Below are 27,871 nucleotides of genomic sequence, written 5' to 3'. Positions count from 1 at the left end.
TCCTTGTCAGCAAAATGGGGGTACTTACCTCCGAGGAATGTTTTGGAGGTAGAAGATAAAGTCTGATTTATTTGCTAACTCATTGTTATTTGGTCATTCCCTGCCTCTTCACGGCTTGGCACACCACACTATTAAATTCAAACACGAATTCCCGGTTGGAAGTGCCGTCCAGAAGGGGAGTAACCATCCTTCCTCTTTGACCCTCCCAAGATGTCGACTCCATGCTCTACATTGAGCCGGATCTGCCACTTTCAAGATGGCGTCCTGGAAGTGCGTCGCCGGGGACTAGCCCCGGAAATCTCGCGTTAAGCGAGGTCGACGCGTAGGTTCTCGCGAGAGGGCACATCAGTCCCAGCCAGGCGTCGTGTGAACAGCTGCTGGTACCGAAGGTTGAGGTGGAACCGGAGCGGTGAGGGTTGGGTAGGACGCCGTGGTGGCAGGACCGGGGGTCGCCGGGGCATAGGGAGGCTTTAGAGACCAGATTCCGGGACACGGAAGGTGTAGCAGATAGCTTAAGGGGTAGCCTTTCGGGTTCACCCTTGCCAGAACCAGGCTGCCGGAAGTGCGCTGAGGGATTTTTTTTTTCTCTCCGGGAACCGGCGGGGAAACCGAGGCAGGGGTGGGGCTGCTGTTTGGGGGACGCACTGAGGCCGTCTTTTCCTGCAAGAGCAGAAGATGTCGGACAGTGAGGACAGCAACTTCTCCGAGGAGGAGGACAGCGAGCGCAGCAGTGACGGCGAGGAGGCCGAGGTGTGTGGCTGGGACGTTGTGGGGAGGCATTGAGCCTGGGGACAGGACCGGGACAAAAAGGCCCCTGTGGGAGCTCGGAGGGTATCAGAACGAGCTCTGGCCTCTGGGAGGCTCCAGATTGTTGGTAGTGACAGAGAAGTAGGCAAGCCTAAGTCAAGCAGAAGGACAGGTGCGAGAGGCCAGGGATGCTCCAAATACAGTGAAATAACATGTGATGTGTTTAATTTTTTAAATGTTTATTCATTTTTAAGAGAGAGAGCGAGCATGAGCTAGGGAGGGGCAGAAAGAGGGAGACACACAATCTGAAGCAGGCGCAGGCTCCGGGCTGTCAGCACAGAGCCTGACGCGGGGCTCAAACTCATGAACCATCGGATTATGACAAGCGCTGAAATCAGAGGCTTAACCGACTGAGCAAACCAGGAGCCCCACAGGTGATGTGTTTAAAGGATCTGGCATGTAGGAAGCACCCACTGTTAGCTTTTATTTTGGAGTATGCACGGTCATTTCAGAAATGTATTTTTAGTAGTGCCTACTGTGTACTAGGCACACTTTTTTGCCCTTGGGCTGCACTAGTAAAACATTTTGAAAGTCTTTGCCCCTGTGAACATAAACAAACGTGACTGATGTGGGTATCATTTAGTAAAGCAGAAAGTACTTTGGAGAAGAGCAGGGAAGGGGAATAGGGAGCCTTGGGTCAGTTTTAAATAGGGTGAGTCTGAGAGAGTGATATTTGAAAAAAGATGTGTTGGAGGTGAGAAAGTGAGTCATGTGTGGAAGAAAAGTGTTCCAGTAAGGGGGGAACAGCAAGTGCCAAGTTGGGAGCATGTCTGCGTGTTCAAAAAAGTAACAAGGAGTCAAGTTTGGCTGGATCAGAGTGAGCGCCACAAGAAAGTGACGGGAGCCAGATCATATAGGATCTTGAAGCCTCTGGTGAGGAATTTGTCCTGATTGAGTGCGACAGAGCCTTGAGGTTTTGAGCAAAGAAGGGATGTGATCTAATGCTTTAAAAGGATCACTGTTTCAGGAATCAAATAAACATTTCCTGGGACATAACTGACTTTAAATAGTCTCCTTTTAGCTATTTTCCTTGTCTATTTATTTCTAACTTATTTATTGAGCAAATGAATGTTTGAGCATCTACAACTTTCTTCTAGGTTCTTTCTAGGTGTTGGAGAGAATAGAACAAGGCAAATTTTTGCTTTCAGGGAGTTTACACTTAGTAGGCAACAGTTACAAACTAACAGAGATGACGGGATGATTGTAGATGTCTCCTTTAACCTACAGAAGCATAGATCAGTTTTTTTAAAGGTAGTTGCCAACACTTGCAAGGGCGATTTCATGTAAAAATCATGATTTTTCTGCTTTTCTGGGAAAATTAGAGGAGCCAACAAGCAGCTCTTTGCTCAAGAAGTGGCAGCCTGCTTTAAAATGGGGAATTTTCTCCAATTCCTGGGATATATCAGTTGCCATTTATCATGATGCCTGCCTTGTGGCAGAAGATTTAGGTAAAAGGAAGTTTTCCTTTACTTGTGTCCTAGGAAACATCAGGTAGATGGAGAGTGCCATGGGTTTCCTTTGAGCTGCCCCATTTATTTTTGTTCTCTGCTTGCCCTCGGTAGGCATTTGATTGTCAATCCTTGTGCCCTGTCGGGGGGGCCTCAGTTTCCAGTGAAGAGTTGGAAGAGTCAGGAAGCCATGGTGGGGGTGAGGCAAGTGGGAGGATGCTAGGAAAGGTTTTTGCTTCGAGCAGCAGTACTGGGTTCTTGGTCTCCCCGACTCATGGCTTCAAGGCACTTTGCTTGTGGTTAAAGCCTGGTGGTAATGAGGCCAGGATCCCTGGGTCCTTTTCCTGGCTGGGACATCTGGTTTGCTCTATGCAAATCTCACTTCCCCAACACCACACCAGGCTCTTGACTCACCTGCTCACTTGTCTCCCGTCACTAGATGAGGCAGGAGGACAATGAGAGGCCAGCTAGAGATAGGACTGGATAGGCTTTTTGGATAGCCAAAGGTTAGCATGGTCCTTGAAGGACCAGGTCCTGTGGATAGAAGGTTGGGATGGCAGATGATGAGCCACTGTTGGGAATCAGCGGTTTCCCCATTCTCAGCCACAGTAACTTGCCCATTCATTCATTCATTCATTCAGCAAGTGTTCCTATCAGGCTGGGATCACAGGCTCTTTCATGGAGCTCTCTGTCCTGGAGGGGAGATAGTTTTATAAACCAGCGGTTACTTCAGGGGATGCTGAGGACAGACAGTGTAAGAGCACGTTCCGGCCCCAAGATAACACAAATAGTAATGGGAGCTCTTTTCCTCAGGGATCAGGGAGCCAGGTTTGGAAAGAAGGCTTTGCTGGGACTGAGCCAGGGGAATGAAGACAGGGTTCCTTGAAATCAGGCTACTCAGAGTCGTTTGAGTTGTTAAAAGGCGGGACATTGTGGATGAGCCAGGAGTATGTACTAAACAAATGTTTAAGTTGTCTTCTGTTCCCATCCCTGAACTGGGTAATGTTGGGGACCCAGCAGTGCCTGAGATAGCCTGAGAGAGCTCACAGTGGTCGGGGCTGTGATGGAGGAAGCTCAGAGGATGTGCCTGACTTTGCTGGGGTAGGGGGTAGGCATGACTTTCTAGAAGGGGGAGTATTTTGATTGAAGTATGAGTGAGAGGCAAAAGAACGTTTTGTGGTTTTTTTTTGCAGAGGACCAGCACGGATGATACTAGCACTGAGAGAGTATGGAACGAATGGTTCAGTGTGACTGGGACCTAGCACTTGGGAGGGGGAGCCCGAAGAGGCAGGATAAGAAGGAGAGGCGGTAGCAGAGTGTGTGCTTCTAGTCTAAGCTGTTAAGCAGCTGGTTCTTTACCTGGGGGCAGTGGGGAGCCCTGGCCCTGTTTTAAGCAGGGGACCAAATGATCAGTTTCATATTTTAGATCATAATTTTTTAATGTTTTTATTTATTTTTGAGAGGTGGGGAGGGGCAGAGAGAGAGGGAGACACAGAATCCGAAGCAGGCTCCAGGCTCTGAGCTGTCAGCACAGAGCCCGACACGGGGCTCAAACTTGTGAACCGTGCGATCATGACCTGAGCCGAAGTCAGACGCTTAACCAACTGAGCCACCCAGGCGCCCCTGTTTTGCTTTTATCTTTATGGTTACTTTTTACTTGTAACAAGCTAACTTTAAAAATGTTTTTGTTTCTGAAATATTCCAAAGTTTGGAAAAGTTTCTTTGTTAAGTTAAATAAAAACATGAGTGAATTTAAAATACCAGATAAACAGGTTGAACTGATGTGAACTTGGCAAGAAGACGTGTAGTTAGTGCGGAAAAGATTGAAGTTTGGGGAACACTGTTTTGTCTGGGTCATTTCCTTTTGTGACTGGTTTGGAGGCCAAGAGACCAGAAAGGAGGCTGGGCAGGGGGCTAGGTTTTAGAGGGCAGTGATCTGGCCTAGGCTAGGGCTGTAGGGATGGGGGAGACGGGACAGCTTGGAGGGACAGTGTTCCAAAAGCAGAAATGTCAAGAGTTTGGTGCCTGATGAGAGCTAGAGGGAGCCAGCACAGGTCTAGGGGAAGACGTTGAGATCAGTGTGGGACACGGTGGGCGTGAAGGGTTCAGAAGACATCTAAGGGAGGCATCTGTGGAGGCTGCTGACATATGGGGGGGCCTCTAGTTCTGGAAGAAAGTGGGGAGCTGGAGACAGATGAGGTATCACCTGCAGAAACAGGAACTGGGACTGGAAGGTAAAGTGGCCCAGTGGGAGAGTGTATGCAGGGAGAAGCAGAGCGGGCCCCTGGCTGAACCCTGGGGACTGAAGCCAGCACTTGAGGGGTGAGAGAGGAAGAGGGGCCTGCAGAGGGCCAGCCAGAGAAGTTGGAGAAAAGCCGGGAGAATGTGATGTGACAGATGTCAAGGGAAGAGCATTTCTTTAGGGAGGGAGTAGGCAGTGGTGTGAAGTGTCTCGTAGGTAACAACAGAAGATTGTCCTCGGGATTAGCAACAAGAGGCAGGCGATGACCTTGGGGAGCAGTGTAGACTGGAACCGGAGATCTGGGAATCATAGTCACAGAGATGCCCACCAGCTGAGGGAGTGGATGAGGCGGCCTGGGGAGTTGTAGAGTGGAAAGAGACGAGGGCCAAGGACCGACCTCATGGAGCTAAAACATTTACGGGCCAGGTGGAGGCTAGCAAGGAGGTCTAGTGGAGCAGGGAGTCTGGGTCAGCTCCCAGGTATTGGTTGACTGGGTGGCAGTGCTATCACTGAGGTAGGATGGCTCCCAGAGAGGCTGGGGTGGAAGGGAGGGTATGCAGAGCAGAGGGGCTTATGACTAGCCAGCCAGAATTAAGGTCAGATTTGGGGTTGGGGAGCTTGGTATCTGGATTTTGGGGTACAGAACCCTGGTGCCCCAACCTTTTGTAACCCTGCAGGTAGAAGAAGAGCGGCGGAGTGTAGCAGGCAGCGAGAAGGAGGAAGAGCCCGAGGAAGAAGAGGAGGAGGAAGAGGAGGAAGAATATGATGAGGAAGAGGAAGAGGAAGATGATGACAGGCCTCCCAAGAAACCCCGCCATGGCGGCTTCATTCTGGACGAGGCTGGTATGTCACAGGGCTGGCAGGTGCTGAGCGTTGGCCGGACTTGTACCTTCGGTTCTATTTCTTGAATGAGTTTTTCCAAAAGGTTTTTCTTTTGGTAAATGTCGAACACACACGGTAGTAGGATAGTGTATGGAGCCTCCATGTCCCGTCACCTCGTGTCAACACTTAACACCTTAGTACCGATCGTTTTGCTTCTTCCTCTTCATTCCTGCCCACTATTGGATGATGTGGCAAATCCCAAATATATGATTTTACCCCCAAATATTTCTTTATATATTCCCCAAACATCAATCATTTTAAAACAGTCACAGTATTATCATCCTTTAAGAAACTGAAGTCTGTGCTTCTCGTGGGAAGTTGAGACGACCTCGATGTAGGCAGGACAGGGTGGTGGAGGCCAACAGGCCTGGGTCCCTTGTGGCCTGGCTCTGCTCTCTTCTCCATGTGGCCCTGGGTGAGTTGCTGTTTGGTTTCTCAAAGAAAGTTTCCTGAGCAACGTATGGCACTTAAGTGCTCATGCTGTCATCGTCCTCATCCTTGAAATACCCGTTTGTTTCCCAATGGCTGCATAGTATTTTTTCCATAATCTGTTTTATGTAACCAATCTCTTGTTGGACATTGGAGTTTGTGTTTTTCATTATTACAAGCAGCACTGCTGGGAACACTCTCATACGTGTTGAGACTCAGACACAAGGTATTGCCTAGACCAGGGCTTCTTAACCTTTTTTGTGCTGTGGCTTCTTTGGTGTCTGGTGAAGTCTGTGGGCCCCTTCTTAGAATTGTGTTCTGAAATGCTTAAGGAAAAAATACATAGGATTCCAGAGACAACAATTATATTGAAATACGGTACCTAAATACTCAAAGAACATGTGTGTTTCGTTAGGAATGTGCTGAAATAACAAGATTTAGTGGAGGGTCTGATAAGAATCTAATTTTGAAGTAGCAATGAGTGCAAATGATATTTTGAGATATCTTCAGCTGTATAACGTGCCATGAAAATATCAGAGTTCACTGCTAACATTGCCGTGATTTGTTTCCATTGTTCGTAATTGATGTAAATACTAAATTTCAGTTAGAGATTAGTGAAAATGAAGATGTAATATTTTTAAGTTTTTTTATTTTGAGGGAGAGAGAGAAAGAAGGATGAGTGGGGGAGGGGCAGAGAGAGGGGGACAGAGGATCCATAGTGGGCTCTGAGCTGTCAGCACAGAGCTTGACGTGGGGCTCAAACTCATGAACCGTGAGATCATGACCTGAGCCAAAGTTGGATGCTTCACCAACTGAGCCACCCAGGTGCCCCGAAGATGTGGTATTTTATCTGACGTGGGCCCTGAAGATTTTTTACGTGGCAAATCTGTATGGGTCATATTACTGGGCAAAGGGAATGTATATGATTTGAAAGCCTTTTGATGTCTGTGGCCGAATACTGGCCTCTGAAAAGATCATACCAGATACTCCCTCCAGCCATACTCAACAGTGCCTGTTCCCCACGTGCATGTAAGGGAGAGCTACTTGGAATGCCATCCTCCCTTTCTTAGGACCCTCTTACCTGAGGGAAAACCAGGGAGCAGAGGGGCAGGAAATGCTCAGAACACTCCTGTTCTTGGAGAGCTTTGGCCCTTTTCCTAACAGCTGAGGGAAGCGAGTCCTTTCTTAGAGAAAAGATCTTAGGTAGCAGAAGTGCCCAGATCAAGAGAATGGATAACATGCCGTGTGACCTGGATGTGGACTGCTCGGGACAGCCATGTGTTTTCTGGGGTGTCATTGGGCACTGCCTGTGGGAAGGCTATGTGGCAGGGCCCATTGATATTTAACATGCAGGGACCCTTTGATCCAGCGGTTCTTTTTTAGGAGTTCATCTGACAGTTAAACTCGAATAGGTGCATAAAGATATGAGGCCAAAGATAGTTGCTGCAGTCCTGTTTGCAGTTGTAAGTGTTCGGTGATCTAAATGTCTGTTGATGGTAATAGCCTGGTAAAATGAGTTATGAGGCAGATAGTCGGATAATAGTAAATGAAGCATATGCTGCTATGAAAGAGTTCCAAGGTAGTATCATTGCTTAGAAAAAGTGGAAAGTACAGAACAGTGTGCTAAAAAGTTGCATTGGGAAAAAAAAAAAATGGGGCAGGTAATGGGGGTGTTATATGCATTTCTTCTTTAAGTACAGATTATTTCTAGACAAGAAACTGGTCATAGAGTTGCCTTTGGTAAAGGGGACTGAGCTAGGGTTAGAAATGGGAGGGAGACTTACCTGTACCCATACATCCTCTGAACACTTTGCGTTTTTCATCACGTACAGATACCACTTTTCAGTTTTTAGTGTAACATTGGCTGCATACAAAAGAGGATATGTAATGTAGTGAAGAGATTAGATGCATGGACCCCGAAGCCAGATTGTTTCTCAGGTACTAGCTGAGAGTCTGGGCCAGTGAAATCACCTCTCTGGGCCTCAGAGCCCTCACTGTAAATCAGAACGGTGGTGTTACCTCCTTCAGGGTCACCAGGAGGATTAATGAGGAATCTGTGGCAAGAACTCACAACAGAGCAGGGCATACAGTACACTCGGTAAGCAATAGTGTTATAAACCGAAGGGAACAATAAACAAAACCAACAGATCACGAATTGTGTCTTTAATGGGGCTCTGGCTGTCTCGGTTGGTTGAGCGTCCGACTTCAGCTTAGTTCGTGATCTCGCTGTTCATGAGTTGGGGCCCCACATCCGGCTCTGTGCTGACAGCTCAGGGCCTGGAGCCTGCTTTGGATTCCGTGTCTCCCTCTCTCTCTGCCCCTCCCCCGCTCATGCTGTGTGTGTCTCTCTCAAAAATAAATAAATGTTAAAAAAATTTTTTCAAACTATTTATTGGTTTTGATAGTTTGGAGGGAACTTTTCTGCTTGCTTAATTTGATCTGATTCTTTTTTCTTTTGAGAGAGAGAGTGTGTGAACGTGTGTGAGTGAGTACGAGGGAAGGGCAAAGAGAGGGAGAGAAAATCCCAGCATAGAGCCTGACACGGGGCTCGAACCCACGAACTGTGAGATCATGACCTAAGCCAAAATCAAGAGTTGGATGCTTAACCGACTGAGCCACCCAGCACCCCATCTGATTTTTTTTGTTTTAAGTTTATTTTTTATTTTTACGCCCAGCATGGGGATTGAACTCATGACTCCAAGATCAGGAGTTACGTGTTCTACTCACTGAGCCAGCCAGGCGCCCCTGATCTGATTTTTGAAATGGGCTCCTGGATGGGGTTAGGGGAGGGATGGCTTTTAGAGCCAGGTGGCAGCGAAGCTGCAACGGAGACTCGATCCTGCGGCTTGGAGCAGCTCCAGGGCAGCAGGTGAGAGCCTCACCTGTCTAGCCCTGAGTCCTGATCTGCAGGGTGGATATTCGTAGTGCCTGTCCCCCCAGAGATGTTTCCTGGGAACCACTGTCGCGAAGTCACCTTTGCTGCAGCTGCCTCCCTGACCACGTGGCTTTCTTGTTGCAGATGTGGACGATGAGTATGAGGATGAGGACCAGTGGGAGGACGGAGCAGAGGACATTTTAGAGAAAGGTGTGTGTGGGCCCCACCTCTGCAAGCCCACTTTGGGGTCTTGGGTCTTGAGAGCCCATCCCCAACCCCCATGCCCTGCACCACCCCAACTCCCACCCTCCTCACCTCGCTTCTTTCTGTCGTTGCCAGAGAGACCAGCTCTGTACCCTTTTCCTTTTAGGCCCATGAGTTGGGGGGTGGGGGTTGTGGGTGGTGGGTGTTGTGGGAAGGGGACTCTGGGGTCCCAGGGCCCCCGTGAATCCCTTATGGGGGTTGTAGGGTGGGTGGGCTCTGTCCCAAGATAACCCCCCACTTCCTGGGCCAGTGCCCCCACTTCCCTGTTATTTTCCGTTTTGTGCGCCTCATACATTTCGGCTTCTCCCCCAACCACCTGGTGCCTGGCCTTTACTTTTGATTTTCAACCTTCCTGTGTCCCTCCCTTCCCCTTCCCCCAACCCATTGGTTGATTTCGCTGCTATAATTTGGCTCATACTTTGTCTGCCCTCGCCCACCACCACCACCACCACCACCACCACCACCACCTCCTCTTCCTCCAAGTAGAAGAGATTGAAGGTAAGAATCTGAAAACTGTGATTTCCCGACCTTCCTCCCATATCCTGACATCTCCTTCCTGCCCACAGTACCCTCCTTCCACCCCTGACCCCTGTCTGGCCCTGGGGGCTCTGACTCATACAGGGTCCAGAGTTCAGGGGGTTCTGAGGCCAGGTATCCAGCCGTCGGCCTGGGGAAGTGTGTGTGTTTATGTATGCGTGTGAGCGTTGTGGCAGCAGGGATAAGTGGTGGGGGGTGGAGTTCAGGGCATACTTAATGGCTGTGAGATGGGGAACGGCTGGATGTCCCCACCTGTTGGACCCTGTCCCCAAGTCTTCTTCATGAGAAGCAAGATGCTGACAGGACAGAGTAGAGGGTGAGGGTTGGGGGTTCCTCAGTGAGGTATCTCCTGCCCCAGGGCCCAGCTCCGGCCCTCTCAGCCCCCATCACTTCCTCCACGCCCTTGCCCTTCACCTCCCCTTACTTACCCCATCTGCTCATTTTTTCGCAGCCTCCAACATCGATAATGTCGTCCTGGATGAAGACCGTTCTGGGGCTCGCCGCCTACAAAACCTCTGGAGGTAAGCAGCGGGGGGTAGGGGTGGGTGAAAGGGTGAGACTGGCTTCCAGGGGGGAACTTGGGAGCAAGTCAGCCCACCCTCCTCTCCACAGCCTTTCATTCATGTTTACTTTCCCCTTCACACCCCAGGGACCAGCGAGAGGAAGAACTGGGCGAGTACTACATGAAGAAATATGCCAAGTCGTCTGTGGGAGAGACGTAAGGGCATGGGGTGGGGGCAGGTGGTCCCTTCTCGGGAAGGGTCAGGCTTCTGACAGAGCATCACCCCTCCTTCCCAATTGCTGTCCTCTCTCCAGGGTGTATGGAGGATCTGATGAGCTCTCTGATGACATCACTCAGCAGCAGCTGCTTCCGGGAGTCAAGTAAGGGGGTTGGGATGGACGGGCTGAGATGGGGGAATCTTGTATTGGGGTGATGTGCCTATGCAGACACAGAGTGGTGGATAGTGGGAACAGGTGGCATGTTGGCGCTTGCCCTCTTCTGCTTCTGGAAGGAGGGATGGAGGAGGAGAGGGTGTGGAGGGAGAGCAAGATAGATGGGTGTGGGGATTCGGTTCTTTCGTGATGAGGCCATTTCCCTGAAGGGTTTCCTTTTCTTCTCCTATCTAGGGATCCAAATCTGTGGACTGTCAAATGTAAGGTGTGTGCTCCAGGATGCAGGGGAATGGGGGAAATGACCTTGTCAGGGAGAGCTCCCAGCTTTCTGTCCTGGGTCTCCTTGGCATATCAGTCTCTTAGTCCTGTCTCTGCTTCTTCATCCCCCGTCCCCTGGCCCCTCATCACTCCTCCGTCACTTAATTCACTGTCTCCCACCTTTGTCTTTCTTACCATCCATTCCTCTTTCTCTGTATCTGTCCATCTTTTTTGTTCCTCTCTCTCTTCCATTTTATCTTTCTTGCCTGATTACTCTGCATTGCTGTTGTCTTCTGTCCCCTTATCTGTGTCCGTCCTTCACCTTGTCATCTCCATCTGAAGTCTGTCTCTCTTCCAGATTGGGGAGGAACGGGCCACGGCCATTTCCTTGATGCGCAAGTTCATTGCCTACCAGTTCACAGACACGGTAAGTCAGATAGGCAGGCACCTGGGAAATGAGATACAGAGCAAAAACCCAGAGGGAGGGACAGTATAGGTTCAAGGGTACCAGGTGCTCCTTACGGTCAACAGCATTGTCTGTTACGTGAGCTGCTTTAGCTAGAAAACAACCACTCCCTGGATTGAAGCGTTCTTCTGTGCCTGACAGAGGTATTGTCTTCGTTCTTTCTGCATTCCTGACAGGGTTCAGCAGCCCCCTGTAGCCCTCCAGAAGTCAGCCTTTAGCTTCCTTTTTTGTTTGTTTTAAACATCTTTTTTTTGGGGCGCCTGGGTGGCGCAGTCGGTTAAGCGTCCGACTTCAGCCAGGTCACGATCTCGCGGTCCGTGAGTTCGAGCCCCGCGTCAGGCTCTGGGCTGATGGCTCAGAGCCTGGAGCCTGTTTCCGATTCTGTGTCTCCCTCTCTCTCTGCTCCTCCCCCGTTCATGCTCTGTCTCTCTCTGTCCCAAAAATAAATAAACGTTGAAAAAAAAAAAAAAAAGAGTCTTTTAAAATAAAAAAAAAAATAAAAAAATAAAAAAAATAAAAAAAAATAAACATCTTTTTTTTTTTTTTTTTTTGATAATGTTTATGGGGGGGGGGGAGTGGGGGAGGGGCCCAGAGAGAGAAAGAGACATAGAATCTGAAGCAGGCTCCAGGCTCTGAGCTGTCAGCACAGAGCCTGAAGCAGGGCTTGAACTCACAGACCATGTGATCATGACCTGAGTGGAAGTTGGACGCTTAACCGACTGAACCACCCAGGCACCCCAGCCTTTAGCTTCCTGAACCTTTTCTGCCTGAGTGAGTTTTGCCTGTTCACCAGCCCTGTTGGGCAGCTGCCCCCCTTTTACTGTTTGGGAGGAGTCCTGGGATAGGACAGTGTGGCTGAGTGTGTCAGGGGACAGGCCTGACAGGGGGAGAATTCCTTCCTTCCCTCTTCCGTGCAGTTTTCACACATCTGCTGAACTCTTCCCGTGGTCAGGTCTCTGCACTGGGAGATGCTGAGGATACAGCAGTGACTATGCCAGGGCTGGTCCTGTCCCTTCAGGGCTCACTCACAACACACAAAGCATGAAGGTGCTGCTTTAAGTTCACAGATCTTTCTTGGGGCACCTGGGTAGGCTCAGTGGGTTAAGCGGCTGACTTCTGCTCAGGTCATGATCTCACATTTCGTGAGATTGAGCCCCACGTCAGGCTCTGTGCTGACAGCTCCGAGCCTGGAGCCTGCTTCCGATTCTGTGTCTCCTCTCTTTGATCCTCCTCCCCGTTTGTCTCTCTTAAAAATAAACATTAAGTTCACAGATATTTCTTTAGACAGCTGGAGTTTGAATCCTGTCCCTGCTGCTTCCTACCTCTCTGACCTTGTTCAGGCTGCTTCCCCTTTCTGGGTGCCTTGCTTGCTCCTCAGCATTGCTAGGATTAAGTAGCTTTGGACATGTCCAGCTTTCATGTGGGACTTGGCCTGCAGCTTGTGTTCAGTAAATATAGTTATTGTCAGAGGCATAATTGTCAGTTTTGGAACAAGGGCAAATCCAATGAAGGGTACGCTCAAAATTCATGAAACATGGGGCTACGGCTAACTCTGTGCTAGCCGGTAATGTTCTTACTTAATATAGTCCATGTCAGGCTGAGTACATTGCTTGTACCTGCTGAAGCAGTGGGTGTATGTCAGTGGGCCCAAGTGGACAGTTGGATTTGCAAATCATTTCAAGTGTACTCAGACCTCAGTCATGTGTCCCGGGCAAAATTCTGGTGATCACTTGAGTTATGACTGATTATTATTTTTAATGACCAGAACAGTACATGTGTATTGTAGAAGCCCAAATCTCCGTCCCTAAGTCCCATTTTTCAGAAGGAATTCTTGTTGGTTTATGTCTTTCCAGATCATCGTCTGCATGTTGAAAACTTTGCCCTGTTTTTAAAACAAAATGGTGTTATGCCGTACATGTGTTATTCTGCAGTGAGCTTTTTGCCAAGACCTTAATTATCTTTCCATGCCCAGTAAATACAAGATTGTTTCCATTTTTTGGTATCACAGGCAATGCTGAAACAAATGGGTAGTTTTTTTTTTAACTGAGATATAACTCACATAACATAAAATTCAAGGTCATGGTGTATGATCCTTCTGATATGTTGCTGGATCCAGTTCTACTATTTAATTGGAGATACTGTACTTACATCTGTGTTCATAAGCAATATTGAACTGTAGTTTCTTAAAGATGTCTGTTTTTAGTGTCAGGTTAATACTGGATCTACAGAATGAGATGGAAAATGTTATCTCCTCTTCTAAAAAGAGTTTGTGAAGGATCAGTGTTATTAAAATGTTGGATAGTGAGGTGCCTGGGTGGTTCAGTCGGTTAAGCATCAACTCAGGTCTTGATATCAGGGTTGTGAGTTCAAGCCCCATGTTGGGCTCCTTGCTGGGTGTAAGATGTTGGGTAGAATTCACCAGTGAGACTGTCTAGTCCTGACACTGTGTGTGTGTGGGGGGGGGGGGGTGGGTATTTTTCCATCACTAATTCAATATCTTCTTGTAGGTCTATTCAGATGTTGTATTTCTTTTTGAGTCAGTTTTGGTAGTTTCTGTTTTTCTACGGGAAACGTTCATTTCTTTGAGGTTATCTTATCTGTCGGTGTGCACTTATTTGTAGTATTGTTTTGTAACCCTGTAAGATTGGTAGCAATGGGGGCGCCTGGGTGGCTCAGTCGGTTGGGCATCCGACTTCGGCTCAGGTCATGATCTCACGGTCCGTGGGTTCGAGCCCCGCGTTGGGCTCTGTGCTGATGGCTCAGAGCCTGGAGCCTGCTTTGGATTCTGTGTCTCCCTCTCTCTCTGACCCTCCCCCATTCATGCTCTGTCTCTCTCTGTCTCAAAAATAAATAAACATTAAAAAAAAATTAAAAAAAAAAAAGATTGGTAGCAATGTCCTTTCTTTTTGAGTCTTTAGCAACTTGAGTCTTTTGTCTTTTTCTGGGTCAGTCTGGCTATAGGTTTGTCAAATTTGTTAATCTTTTGAAAGAACGAGCTTTTGTTTTGATGGACTTCTCTATTCTCCCTCTTTTACTTGTTTCCATTCTGATCTTTATTATTTCTTTCCTTCTGCTTGTTTTGTGTGTAGTTTTCTTTCCTTTTCTAGTTTCTTCTGTCGGGTTTTCCCTCGTGTACCTTGAGGTCCTGTTGTTACATTCATATATGTCTGTAATTCTGACATCTTGAATGATTGACCCTTTTAGCATTCTAGGATGCCCTTGTTTGTCTCCAGTGACAGGTTTTGTCTTAAAGCGCGTTCTGTTTGCTTTTAGTGTAATTGTTCCATTTCTCTTCACTCTTGTTGCTTTTTACACATAGTGTGTGTTGGCTACCTGTCTGTGTCACTACATAGAGTTTCATTCCTTTTTAAGCGGTACACTATATTTCACAGAACATTTGTGACACAACAAATCCCTTTTGGGGGCATTTAAAAATTTGCAGTCTTGTTTTTTTGCTGTAATCAATAACCCTGCAGTGGACATCCTTATCCCTGGGGTCGTTGCACACACTGTGGGATGAATTCCTAGAAGAGAGAGCACTGTAGTGGCGGCCATTACCATTAGTAGCAGTCGCGTCTCACTGTTTCCCTCTGCTGGCGTGGCCCCACAGCCCCTGCAGATTAAGTCAGTGGTGGCACCAGAGCACGTGAAGGGCTACATCTACGTGGAGGCCTATAAGCAGACGCACGTGAAGCAGGCCATCGAGGGCGTGGGCAACCTGCGGCTTGGCTACTGGAACCAGCAGATGGTGCCCATCAAGGAAATGACAGATGTGCTCAAAGTCGTAAAGGAGGTGGCCAACTTGAAGCCGAAGTCCTGGGTCCGCCTCAAGAGGGGCATCTATAAGGACGACATCGCCCAGGTGCCGGGGGTGGGGATATGGCAGGGTGGCTGAGGGGCCAGGGCCTGTGTTCACGCCCCTACTCCCCTGTTCTGTCCTCCTCCCTTTTCCTTTTGTCATTCCCAGCCCTTTCCTAGTGCAGAGGGCAGATTAGGTGATGCAGAGCCTAGATTTTGTTGGGAGCACACATCCAGGGGAATGGATGACCATCTCCTGTGAGAGTTCAAAACACACTGAGTAAAGATCTGAAGGCGGTGAGCGAGGGGGCTTTGTGGAAATCTTGGGGAAGAGTGTTGCAGCGGAAGGAACAGCATGTGAACAGGGCTGCCCTGGCTGAAGCAGAGTGTGTGAGGGTGAGAGTGGCCGGGAGTGGGCTCAGGGAGGGGACTGCACCTGTGGCCTGTCGTAAGGCTTCGGCTTCTTCCGGAGTGAGGTGGAGGGACACGGTGTGATGTGGATTTTAATAGGATTACTCTGGGAGCTTCATCGAGGATAGACTCCTCGTTCTCAAGCGGGGACAGTGTGGTCCCTTTTCTTGGTTCTGTCAACTGAGGGGGGAGTTGCTCTAGCATCTAGTGGATAGAGGCCGGGGATGCTGCTAGCACCCTACAGTGTAGGGGACAGCCCCCCACAACAAAGAAGGACCTGGCTGCCAAACCCCAGACTGGACCAGATGGGGCTACAGAGACCAGCGAGGGGACTGTGCCACCATAGTCCTGGGTTGCCCAGGGTTGTAGGAGAGAGGAGGGGGACGAGGTCAGAGGGGGGACGAGGGGTTTAGAAGGCAGAGCCCATGGGAGTTGCTAACACACCGGAGATGAGCGGAAGAGTAGGGAGGGAGTCCAGAACAATTGCCAGTTCGTGTGCCAGACCAGAAGGAATGATGGAGTGGGAGAAGGCTGGCAGGGAGCAGGTGTGGGGGGGTGACTAAGGTTAGTTGTGGTTGCACTAGGTTTGAGGGGCCTTTTAGACATCCGAGGAGAGATGGACAGTCTGCTTCGGGGTTGAGGGGAAACAGGACAGAGAGAATTTGGGGGATTGTCATCAGTGTGATTTCTTTCCCATCACCCCCTGTCCCTGCCATCTCCATGCCCTTCCTGTGTCTGGGGTTAGAGAGGGAGGGCCAGGGCCCTCCTGACCACCCCCATCTCCTCAGGTGGATTATGTGGAGCCCAGCCAAAACACCATCTCCTTGAAGATGATCCCACGCATCGACTATGACCGCATCAAGGCCCGTATGAGCTTGGTACGAGGGGGCATGCCGCTGCTCACGGGTGGGCGGATGCCTGATCCTTGCGGGTGGCTGGGCCCTCCTCCTTCACCCTTCCCACCCGTGCCACCTTTCCTCCACAGAAAGACTGGTTTGCCAAAAGGAAGAAGTTTAAGCGACCTCCACAGAGGCTGTTTGATGCTGAGAAGATCAGGTGCATGTCCTTGGGGACTGGCTGGGCTGGGTCCCCACAGCTGTGATGTAGAGTGCCTTCTGCAGGTTCCCCCCATAGGAGTGGGTCCCCCGACCCATCCATGGTCTACTTTATGAGTGGTTAGCCTGCCAGCAGTGCCTCAGCCAAGTTACTTAACATCCCTGGACCTCTGTTTCCTGTGCTGTAAAGAACAATACCTGCCTGCTGGGACTGTAGAGAGAATCAAATGACTTAATAAGCGTGTGGACCCAGAATAGCACTTGACTCCTAGTAAGTGTGATTAGTGGTATCACACGCTGAAATGGGAGTTCTCGACATGTCAGGCCTTACAAGGTCTCTTTCACTGATCTTCTGGTGCCTGGGCACCTGAGGTGGGAGTACAGAGCCCTTCCCATTAGGATGTGTCCCTCACCCTCCCCAGCTGGAGGGAGCTCTGGAGCTCTGCCCAGTGACCCCAGCATTTCAGGGCTAGCCAGAGGGCTCCTGATGGGAAAGGCAGGAGAGGAGGGGAAGAAACAAGAGGTGCAGTGACCCTTTGCCACTGGTCCTGTTCTGGAACCCACTATGAGCCGCCAGCCTGTTTTCAGTTCTGTTAAAGGGGGATTACAGAACTCCTTTTGAGCTGCATCCCAGGACTTGGCTAATACTTCACATGCCTAGATTGGACCCACTTCTCCCACTGCTGTCCACTTGACTGGACCTCCTTTTACTGAGTGCCCTGACCTGGCCTGTAGAGCTTGTTTGGGCCTCCACCAAACTCAGCACTTGAGTGAGAAGAGGATTGAGTGAGTGGCAGGGGGAGCTCAGCCTGCTCCCCTATGCTCCCTTTTTGGGAGTGGGGTGGGCTTTCCCTCCTCTCTCTAGAAGCGTGGGCAGGGACAGAGTGTCCTCCTGCCCCACAGGCAGGGCCAGTAGAGTTAAGGCACGGGTTTGGGAGTCCCACCACCCCCCACATTTGAGTCCTGACTCAGACCACTCTCCCTGGGAGATGTGCCCTATGCGAGCCTCACTCCCTCACTTCGCTAGGAAACAGGTCACATTAGTGATGTCCTAGGCTTTGGGGAGGAGTTGTGGAGGTGTGTGGCCAGGCCAGGTGCAGACCGGGGCTCCGTGCATGTGAAAGTTTGGCATGGTTCAATACTTTGTCCAGCTAGTGTTCACCGAGCGCCTCCGGGGTGCGAGATGCTCGCTGCTCTAGGGGACATAGCAGTGAGTGAAAAGCTGCTCTTTGGGAGTTGCTATTGGTCAGGGAGACGGATCAAACAGTGGCTCATTTTCAGAGGGTGATGTGGGCTGTGGCGAACAATAAAGCAGGGGAGAGAGCAGCAGAGTGCAGGAAGGAGCCTTTCAGCTTGGGATGGGTTGCTCGGCCAGCAGGGTGCGGCGGAACGGGACGGGTCAGTCGTCCTGTGATCCTCTTCCCCCCTCGCCAGCAGAGGAGCCTGAGATTCACTGAGACTCTCTTCTTCATCCCCCTTCTAATCTTCTCTTTCCCCCAAAATCCCAGGTCCCTGGGCGGCGATGTTGCCTCTGATGGTGACTTCCTCATCTTCGAGGGGAACCGTTACAGCCGGAAGGGCTTTCTGTTCAAGAGCTTTGCCATGTCTGCTGTGGTGAGGGTCCTGGAGCGCCTCTTGCTTATGACGGTGGGGAGCAGGGAGGCCAAGCTTTCTCTCCCTCCTTCAGTCCAGGCCCCAGAGTGGTGGGTTATCTGGATCTGTGCTGGATTGCCTTCCAAGTCACGAGTATCCCCAGGGCAGTCACTCTACCTCTCCAGCCTGTTCAGCTGGACTGTGACACTGACCTTTCTCCTCTCTCCTGGTCTCAGATCACGGAGGGTGTGAAGCCCACACTCTCTGAGCTGGAGAAGTTTGAGGACCAGCCAGAGGGCATTGACCTTGAGGTGGTGACTGAGAGCACAGGTATTTGGTCCCTGTCAGTAACTCAGGCCAAAGAAGAGGGGGTGGCTCTTGGCAGGCAGCTCCCAAGTCAGCCCTGCATCTGTCCCTGTAGGGAAGGAGCGGGAACACAACTTCCAGCCTGGGGACAACGTGGAGGTGTGTGAGGGCGAGCTCATCAACCTGCAGGGCAAGATCCTCAGCGTGGATGGCAACAAGATCACCATCATGCCCAAGCACGAGGACCTCAAGGTGGGTACCGTACTGCCCATACCTGTGGATAATCTAAGATGGCTGCCTGGTTTTCGTTTGCTTTAAGGGCGTGTACGTCTGTCTGAGGGTTTGTCCAGGCTACCATGATGTGTCTGGGGTGAGGCTGTCTCCAGCTAGTCTGAGGAAGAGTGTCTAGTCTGGCATTCTACGTCTTGGGGACAGGCTTTGTGTGTGTGGAGTAAAGGGGTATCCTGACTAATACCTTGAGTCTGAGGTCAGCTGTCTCCAGGGCAGGTGGCCTAAAGAATCTGTGGTTGGGTGGTGTGAGCCTGGGTGGGTTTTGGCAGAAGTCTTTTCTGAGGACATGAGTGGCTTCTGGAGATGGGGAAGCAGGTGGGTTGTGGTGGCTTCCCTTCCCCTGCTCAGCGTCCCCACACCCAATCCCCAGGACATGTTGGAGTTCCCGGCCCAGGAACTTCGGAAGTACTTTAAGATGGGGGACCACGTGAAGGTGATTGCTGGCCGATTTGAGGGTGACACAGGCCTCATTGTGCGAGTGGAGGAGAACTTTGTTATTCTGTTCTCTGACCTCACCATGCATGAGGTAGGTGGGGGGGGGGGGGGGGAGGGAGGAGGGGTGGAGCACGCCAGAACAGAGACCCAGGCCGATGAGCCACCAGGACCCTGCTTCACCTGTTTTCCATTTCCCACAGCTGAAGGTGCTCCCCCGGGACCTGCAGCTCTGCTCAGAGACGGCATCGGGTGTGGATGTGGGGGGCCAGCATGAATGGGGGGAACTGGTGCAGCTAGACCCTCAGACCGTGGGTGTCATTGTGCGGCTGGAGCGGGAGACCTTCCAGGTGTGTGTGTGGCGGGGCTTCCGTGTAGGGGTCTTCCTCTCCCTCGAGCTCCTCATCCTGGGAGGTGGCTAAGAACCCAGACTGCTCTGGGTGGCAGATCTGGCTCTGTGAGCCATGGTTGGCTGTGTGGTGTTGGACAAGTGACCTATTGCTTACCCTCTCTGTGCCTATTTTGTATCCTCTAAAATGGAGATAATGGTAGCATCTACTTTAATAATTGTGATTGAAGCCCTGAGATCAAATATGTAGACCCAGGTGCTTGCTCAGGGGCTGGGTGCTGCGGGTGCCCTCCTCGCCTTCACCCCTACCTGGTGATGGGAGAGTCAGAGCCTAATGCTTAGGACCCTGGACTCTGGAATTATATCTTGGCCCTGTTATTCCATGCTGTGTGACCCTGGGCTAGTGACTTGCCCTCTCTGGGCCTGAGATTCCCTTTGTGTAAAATGGGAATCATGACAGCATTCATCTCAGAGGGAAGTTTTGAGGCTTCAGTGAAATCTTGTGTGAAGAATTTAGCACGGAGCCTGGCACAGAGTGATGGGTAGACATCAGCTATTATGTTAATATCTACTCTACGCATTCCTCAGGTTCCTCAGTCAGGATGGAGTCTCCTCCTGAAGGGTGTTTTGGAATGATTGGGAACGTTTTTGTTTGATCCAGTGCCTACAGGGTGGTGCCCTGAGACTGCGTGCCCCGGGGCCGGGGAGTCTAGACTTCCTGCAGAGCTTGGGACAACCTCCCACAAGGAAGGATCGTCCCACTTTAGGAAAGTCCTGCTCCACGTCACCCCTTTCTACTCTCACCCCTCAGCATCCCTCCCCTCCCTCCATAGGTACTGAACATGTATGGGAAGGTGGTGACTGTCAGGCACCAGGCTGTGACCCGGAAGAAGGACAACCGCTTTGCCGTGGCCCTGGACTCAGAACAGAATAACATCCACGTGAAAGACATCGTGAAGGTCATTGACGGCCCCCACTCAGTGAGTATAAGCTCCTGCCCATCGGCCACGCCTGAAGTTGCTGGGGTGCGGCATGGCCACAAGAGTGATCATCCTTTCCTCATCCAGGGCCGGGAGGGCGAAATTCGCCATCTCTTCCGCAGCTTCGCCTTCCTGCATTGCAAGAAACTGGTGGAGAATGGGGGCATGTTTGTCTGCAAGACCCGCCACCTCGTCCTGGCAGGGGGCTCGAAGGTGAGGTGGGTGTGGTGGCGCCCTGGCTCAGCTCCCCAGCCTTCCCTGGCCCTGGGAGCGACAGCAGTGGGCTCGTGGAGGATTGGGATGGCAGATGTCCGTGTCGGGTCCTTGGCAGAGTTGATTGGGATTCAGAGCTCTTCACCAAATCATTCATCCACTTGGTTTTATTGTGCACCTGTTGGGTCTCTGACACTGGAGATATGACAGCGAGCAAGATGCAAATTTCTGTCCTAGAGCTGCTAGAAGACAGACAGATAAATACGTACGTACACAGTACAGTGTGAAGTGACACTATGAAAAAAGGCACTATGAAAAAAAGTAAAACAGGAGAGTGTGATGCTAAGTGAAATAAGCCATACAGAGAAAGACAGATACCATATGTGTTCACTCTTATGTGGATCCTGAGAAACTTAACAGGAACCCATGGGGGAGGGGAAGGTAAAAAAAAAAAAGGACGTTAGAGTGGGAGAGAGCCAAAGCATAAGAGACTGTTAAAAACTGAGAACAAACTGAGGGTGGATGGGGGGTGGGAGGGAGGGAAGGGTGGGTGATGGGTATTGAGGAGGGCACCTTTTGGGATGAGCACTGGGTGTTGTATGGAAACCAATTTGTCAATAAACTTCATAAAAAAAAAAAAAAGTAAAACAGGACTGGGAAATAGAGAATAATGGGAGCTGCTGATTTAAAATTTTTTTTTTTTTTCAACGTTTATTTATTTTTGGGACAGAGAGAGACAGAGCATGAACGGGGGAGGGGCAGAGAGAGAGGGAGACACAGAATCGGAAACAGGCTCCAGGCTCCGAGCCATCAGCCCAGAGCCTGACGCGGGGCTCGAATTCACGGACCGCGAGATCGTGACCTGGCTGAAGTCGGACGCTTAACCGACTGCGCCACCCAGGCGCCCCGGGAGCTGCTGATTTAGATGGAGAAGGTTAAGGAAAGGTTTCCTTGAGGTGACACTTGAGCAGAGACCTGAATGAAGGAACGCAGAGCTATGTGACTAGCTCAAGGGAACAGCAGACGCAGAGGTCCTAGGACTTGTAGGAAAGCTGTATAGAACCACGTATCAGAAGGGAAATCGGGCCCAGGATCTGGGTAGCTGGGACCAGGAGGTGATTTCCTTATGGTCCTGAAGGTGGGGGTCATGAATTCTCCCAGCTATGCAGGGTTATAAAGTCCTGGCCAGGGGAGGACCAGGCCTCTTGATTGACAGGCCCACAGTGGTGTTGGGGTGACAGTTTTCTCAAAGGGAAATGGAGGCATTGTCACCAGGAGAGAGGGATAGCTGCTAGGCCAGTTCAGGCAGGAACTGTTCCCAAATGGAGGCAGGCAGTGGCATGGGGACCAGGAGCCGGTCCTCCAGGCCCTGCCTGCTGATTGACTTCCTGTCCCTTTCCTAGCCCCGAGATGTGACCAACTTCACAGTGGGTGGCTTTGCCCCTATGAGTCCCCGGATCAGCAGCCCCATGCACCCCAGCGCTGGAGGTGAGGGGAAGTTGGGCGGGGATGTGTCTGGGGGATGGAGGAGGGAGGTTATTCAGCCCATACTTCCTGAGTGCCTGCTCGGCTGGCCTGGCCCTGATGTGGCTCTGAGCCCATGAAGACCAGGACCCTCCCCCGTCACTGCTTCTGGTGGCAGCCCGCAGTGGTCACAGCTGTGCCCGAGCTCTGGTGCAGGCCACCCAGAGGAAACTTCTAAACCAGTGTGGGTGTGTGGGGGAGTCAAGCAGGTGAAGAAGGGGCTTGAGGTTGCTCTGTCTGTGGACGGAGCATGTGAGGGGAGGGCATGGCCCTGGGGACTGGTGATCTTCTCCTTTCTCCCCAGGTCAGCGTGGTGGCTTTGGCAGCCCCGGTGGCGGCAGCGGCGGCATGAGCAGGGGCCGAGGGCGGAGAGACAACGAACTCATAGGCCAGACTGTGCGCATCTCCCAAGGGCCCTACAAAGGTGAGCTTTGAGGCCATTTGGAGGCCTGGGGAGGGGCATGGTAGAGAACCCTACCCAGCCTGACCTCCTGCCTCCTCACCAGGCTACATCGGTGTGGTGAAGGATGCCACAGAGTCCACGGCCCGCGTGGAGCTGCACTCCACCTGCCAGACCATCTCTGTGGACCGTCAGCGGCTCACTACGGTGTACGGGCTGGGCCGGGGCAGGAGGGGGGTTGTTCGGTGGTGAGAGGGTCCTTCTCACCCATCTAGTTCTCTGTGTCCACAGGGGCTCACGGCGCCCAGGTGGCATGACCTCAACCTATGGGCGGACACCCATGTATGGCTCCCAGACGCCCATGTATGGCTCTGGCTCCCGCACACCCATGTATGGCTCTCAGACACCTCTCCAGGATGGTGAGTGTGCCCAGGGGACAGGGATGAGGGGCGATGTGGGGGAGCTGCAGATAGGACAGAGCTGACAGACAGACACACCTCTCCTACTCTCCCATTTCAGGCAGCCGTACCCCGCATTACGGTTCCCAGACACCCTTGCATGACGGCAGCCGCACTCCTGCTCAGAGTGGTGCTTGGGACCCCAACAACCCTAACACGCCATCACGGTGAGAACTGGGGTGGAGGACAGGGTTCCCTGAGTGCATGTATGGGTGGTTATGCTGGGTGTCTGTGGGATAGAGGGGTCTGTGTGGCTCTCCCTGAATTCTCTGCTCCTAGCCCCAGGCTGGTCACGTGCCAAGGGGAGGTGGGGCTGGGCTGGCGATAAAATGGTCTCTCCAATCCCCACCATAGTAGTAGGCTGTAGTTAAGACCTGGGCTTGGAGAGGCGCTTGGGTGACTCAAGTCAGTTTGGCATCTGATAGTTGATTTCAGTTCAGGTCATGATCTCACAGTTGTGAAATTGAGCCCTGAGTCAGGCTCAGTGGGGAACCTGCTTGGGATTCTCTCTCTCTTTCCTTCCCTGCTCCCGTGTGTGTGTGTGGGGGGGGGGGAGCGGTGCACGCATGCACGCTCTCTCAAGATAAACTTTAAAAAAAAAAAAGAAAGAAAAGACCTGGGCTCAGAGACAGATTTTTGTGATCTAGGTCATATGACAAGTGTGTGACCTTGGGCAGGCAGCCTCATCTCTGCCTCCCAGTCTCAACTGTGAAACGGAGGTCTCTGATGGGGCTGTTGTGAGGTGTTGAGGTGTTCAGTGTAGCTCGGGAAGCATTTGTTACGTTGTTGTGATTACCACAGAGTTGTTCTTAACAGACTTCTCTGTCCAACAGGGCTGAGGAAGAATACGAGTATGCTTTCGACGACGAGCCCACCCCGTCCCCACAGGCCTATGGGGGCACCCCCAACCCCCAGACACCTGGCTATCCCGATCCCTCATCCCCACAGGTCAACCCGCAGTACAACCCACAGACGCCAGGGACGCCAGCCATGTGAGTCCACCGTGGCCAGCCCTGATCAACCCTTGCCCAGACCTTCTCCACTGCCACTACCTTCTCCTGTTCTCCATCATCCCCAGCAAGTGCTCCTTTCTGTCTTTGACTCTGCAGGTACAACACAGACCAGTTCTCCCCCTATGCCGCCCCCTCCCCGCAAGGCTCCTACCAGCCCAGCCCCAGCCCCCAAAGCTACCACCAGGTGGCGCCAAGCCCAGCGGGCTACCAGAACACCCACTCTCCAGCCAGCTACCACCCCACACCCTCCCCCATGGCCTATCAGGTATTGGTGAGCTTGCATGCCCTTAAGGGCGGTGGGCTAGAATGGGCCTTGGGTCTATAGGGACAGCCAAGCTTGATGACGTGTTTCCAACAACACTCTCTTTCACTTACAGGCCAGCCCCAGCCCGAGTCCTGTTGGCTACAGTCCGATGACACCTGGAGCCCCCTCCCCTGGTGGCTATAACCCGCACACACCAGGCTCAGGAATCGAGCAGAACTCTAGCGACTGGGTAACCACTGACATCCAGGTGAAGGTGCGGGACACCTACCTGGATACACAGGTGGTGGGGCAGACAGGAGTCATCCGCAGCGTCACGGTAAGTGGAGCCCAGGCTGGTGGGTGGGCAGGCACCCTCTCCTTTGGGGTCCCCAGTCTCTGTTGTTACTGGTTTTTTTCTTTTTAACCATCTAACCACATTTTCCAGTGCCTGTTTGTACCCGGAAAAGCAGGTACAGAAGGTGTGGCCTGTAGGCTCCACAGGGCGGGGGTTTCTGCCTGTCCTGTGCATGGCTGGGGCCCCTGGCCTGGAGCAGTGACTGGTACCCAGGAGCTGGTTACATTTTAATATACTCCTCTGAGATCAGTTCAGTGACATGGACTGAGCGCTCCTCTGTGCCAGGCTTCAGCTTAGTGCCGGGCACCACTACCCTTAGTGCTCCCCCTGCTCCAGCATTACCAGCCTCTCTGTTCTTCACGGTCACCAAGTTCCCTCCAGCCTCTGGACCTTTGCTCATCGCTTTCCTTTTTCTAGGATTCTCTTCCTTCCATCCTTTGTCTAGTAAACTGCTATTCATCCTTCAGGGAAACACCTAAGCTGTCTCAGATCTGTCTCTTGTAAGCCCATGTAACTTTTTTTCATGTTACCTACCTGGTGCCTAAAAGCTTAAAGTTTATTCTGGTGTGATCCTTTGATTACTAAGCCTGTATTTCCTTCCTAAGTAGCCCTAGTCCCTAGATGAGGGACCAGCACCTTGTTGGCCTTCTAGTAAACATTACTTGAAAATACCAGAGACCAAAACAGCTCCAGGCCCTGCCTTCACAGATCTCACATTCTAGTGAGGGAGGCAGACATGTCCCCAGACAGGAACAGCCTGAGTGGCCAGAGCTGGGGTACAGGAAGTCCCAAGGGCAAGAGGAGCTCTGGGAACCTAGAGGAGGCATCTTAGTCAACTTTGGAGGAGGGTTCAGGGGGGTGCTTCCTGGAGAAGGAGGTATCTGCACCAAGTTCTGAAGAATGAATAGGAGTAAGCCAAGAGAAATGGTTGCGGAAAGGGTTAAGTGTGTTCCAGAAAGAGGGGACTTGCAAAGGCCTGGGGGTGAGGAAAAGGCTGGCACATCTGGGGAGATGAAGTATGTTCATTGTGGCTGGAACACAAAGAGCCAGGGGGGAAGGTGAGTGACAAGGCAAGAGAAGTGGCTGGGCCAGGTCACATGGCCGCCTAGGGAACTTGGACTGTGTCCTGAGGAATCTGAGCAGGCAGGGCGGTGGTGGTATCAGGTCTGTGGTTTGGGATTAATTCACTATGTTGCTCTAGCAGGGATGGATTAAGGTGGGGAGACTGGGGGCTGGGAGCCTAGGGGAGGTCAGGCTTCACTATAAGGCTGTAGGGAAGAGAGGAGAGGGGGAGGTGGCAGAGACTCTCGGGAGGGCAGTGAACACACCTCAGAGCTGGAGATATTCAGTGAAAGAGCTGGCCAACCTGAGGTCAGAGCTCTGGCCGGGGCCTGGGGGCTGTGGGGCCATCCCTCAGATCTGGGCAGGCCTAGGAGGAGGAGCAAGTGTGAGAAAGATGATGAGGCCCACTTGGGACATGAAGGGTCAGGTGTCTGAGCAGCGGTCTCTCTTTTGGCCTAAGTTGGCTTCATTCTAATGTTTCCCATGCTGATCTGATCACCCTGCCCCCACACACCACAGGCCCAGGAACTAGGCCCAGCTTTTGGCCTTTCCTGCCCCTGTGTCACCTTGGGAAGGTGATTTTTTAGAATGAGCCCTGAGCCTATGGTCCTTGAGTGCGGGCATCAGTCCTATATCGGAAACAGGCCAGGCTGACCAGGCTGTCCCTACCCACAGGGCGGCATGTGCTCTGTGTACCTGAAGGACAGTGAGAAGGTTGTCAGCATCTCCAGTGAGCACCTGGAGCCCATCACCCCCACCAAGAACAACAAGGTAAGGGGGGCCAAGGGGACGTGGGAGCCTTGGGCTGCTGACACAGACCCTGACCCTGTGCCCCCCCTCCCAGGTGAAGGTGATCCTGGGTGAGGATCGGGAAGCCACAGGCGTCCTGTTGAGCATCGATGGTGAGGATGGCATCGTCCGCATGGATCTTGATGAGCAGCTCAAGATCCTCAACCTCCGCTTCCTGGGGAAGCTCCTGGAGGCCTAAGGAACGCAGGGCGGGTGGACTTTGGCAGATATCTGGCAGATGGAGAGTGTCCTCTTTCCTTCTCTGGCCCTTGGCTCTGACAGGTCTGGGCCAGGTTTGGGGCCTGGACCAGGGCTAATCTGATTGTTCAGGATTTCCTTTATTTTCCTTTCTGGGTTCCTATTTCCCTCCCTGATGTTCATGGGAATCAGAGTAGAGTCTGGGGGAGGGTCCCCACCTTCTTGTACCCTCCCTTCCCCAGCTTGCTTTTGTGTTAAGGTCTTTCAATAAAAAGCTGTTTGGTCAAAAGTGTGTGTCTGTGTTTTCTAAGCTGGGGTCATTTGCAGACCCCACCTACTTCCTGGGCAAATAACTGGATGATACCTAAGCCTCCAGTTCCCCATCTGGAAAATGATGCTGTCGATTCCAGACGGAGGGTTCTCGGGATGAATGTATGAGAAGACACGAGATTATTAGAACAGAGCCTGCCACGTGGTTAGTCACGTTGTACTGTTGCTCGAGTTATGTTAAGTGAAAATCTGTAAACCGCCTGGAAAACCTAAATTCCTCCTGTGGTGCGGGATACAGCTGTTGATGGTCCTTTCTCTTGAGCCCACAGAGCAATGACCCCAGAATTGCTGTGGCTTGTCTGGTGGCTTGGGGGTGGAGAGGGGGAGAGAGAAGGGGGCTTGGTACCTTGACCTTCCTTCACCTTCTTCATTTGATACGTCTTTTTTGTAATAAATGTGTTAGGAAATGTATTCTAAAATGTTACCCATGTTCAAAAAGGTCTTAGGACACCCTGAACGCCCATGTCCCCAGCACCCAGCTTCGGGAACAGTATGTACCAGATAGGAGCCACTTTAAGCAGCAGCCCCAGACCATTCCCCTCCAAAGGTGACCATAATCCTGAATTCCAAATCTTTTTGCCTTTGTACTTTTACTACCTTAGTATTTATCCCTAAATGTTACAAGGTCGTTCTCCACATTTTGAAAGCTTACATAAGCTTACATAGACTTTTTCCCCTCGTTTTAAAGAGATTTAAAAATTTTATTTTTGAGAAAGCACTAGGGAGGGAGGAAGAAAGCGAGGGGGAGGTACAGAGGATACGAAGCAGGCTCTGTGCTGACCACAGTGAGCCTGAGGTAGGGCTTGAACCCCGAGATTCTGACCTGAGCTGAAGTCGGGCGTTCAACTGACTGGGCCACCCAGACGCCCCATGGACTCTTTTACTTCACCCGTAGCCCCTTATTCATTGATTTCTGTCCCAATAAGCCTGACCCCAGAGAGCCGGCCGCCATTCCTTTGGCCGAGCCC

General features: G+C 51.5%; 1 protein-coding gene across 2 annotated transcripts; it reads left to right on the top strand.

Annotated features, from left to right (window-relative positions):
- Window positions 1-321: 321 nt before the first annotated feature.
- On the top strand, window positions 322-26,862 carry SUPT5H (SPT5 homolog, DSIF elongation factor subunit). Of its 2 annotated transcripts, none has more exons than XM_047078060.1 (30): window positions 322-409; window positions 673-750; window positions 5,175-5,340; window positions 8,828-8,893; window positions 9,434-9,445; window positions 9,936-10,005; window positions 10,134-10,202; window positions 10,301-10,366; window positions 10,613-10,643; window positions 10,995-11,063; window positions 14,713-14,964; window positions 16,100-16,189; window positions 16,297-16,367; window positions 17,875-17,980; window positions 18,196-18,289; window positions 18,381-18,517; window positions 18,927-19,082; window positions 19,192-19,338; window positions 20,171-20,317; window positions 20,405-20,530; window positions 21,934-22,018; window positions 22,359-22,478; window positions 22,561-22,663; window positions 22,746-22,873; window positions 22,974-23,079; window positions 23,746-23,904; window positions 24,022-24,190; window positions 24,303-24,506; window positions 26,262-26,357; window positions 26,431-26,862. In XM_047078060.1, exons 2-30 carry the CDS (start codon window positions 676-678, stop codon window positions 26,572-26,574), a joined length of 3,264 nt encoding a protein of 1,087 aa, XP_046934016.1. In that variant the 5' UTR covers window positions 322-409; window positions 673-675; the 3' UTR covers window positions 26,575-26,862. The 2 variants fall into 2 exon arrangements, with proteins under 2 accessions (XP_046934016.1, XP_046934017.1); XM_047078061.1 differs by having other exon boundaries at window positions 350-420.
- The last annotated feature ends 1,009 nt before the right edge of the window (window positions 26,863-27,871 follow it).

This window comes from Lynx rufus, unplaced genomic scaffold (assembly GCF_022079265.1).
Source record: "Lynx rufus isolate CCGP_SWC_20201006 ecotype Redwood Valley unplaced genomic scaffold, mLynRuf1.p SCAF_16, whole genome shotgun sequence".
NCBI classification, from domain to species: domain Eukaryota; kingdom Metazoa; phylum Chordata; class Mammalia; order Carnivora; family Felidae; genus Lynx; species Lynx rufus.
The sequence above is the reverse complement of the archived record's forward strand: the minus strand, read 5'-3'. Positions and strand labels throughout refer to the sequence as shown.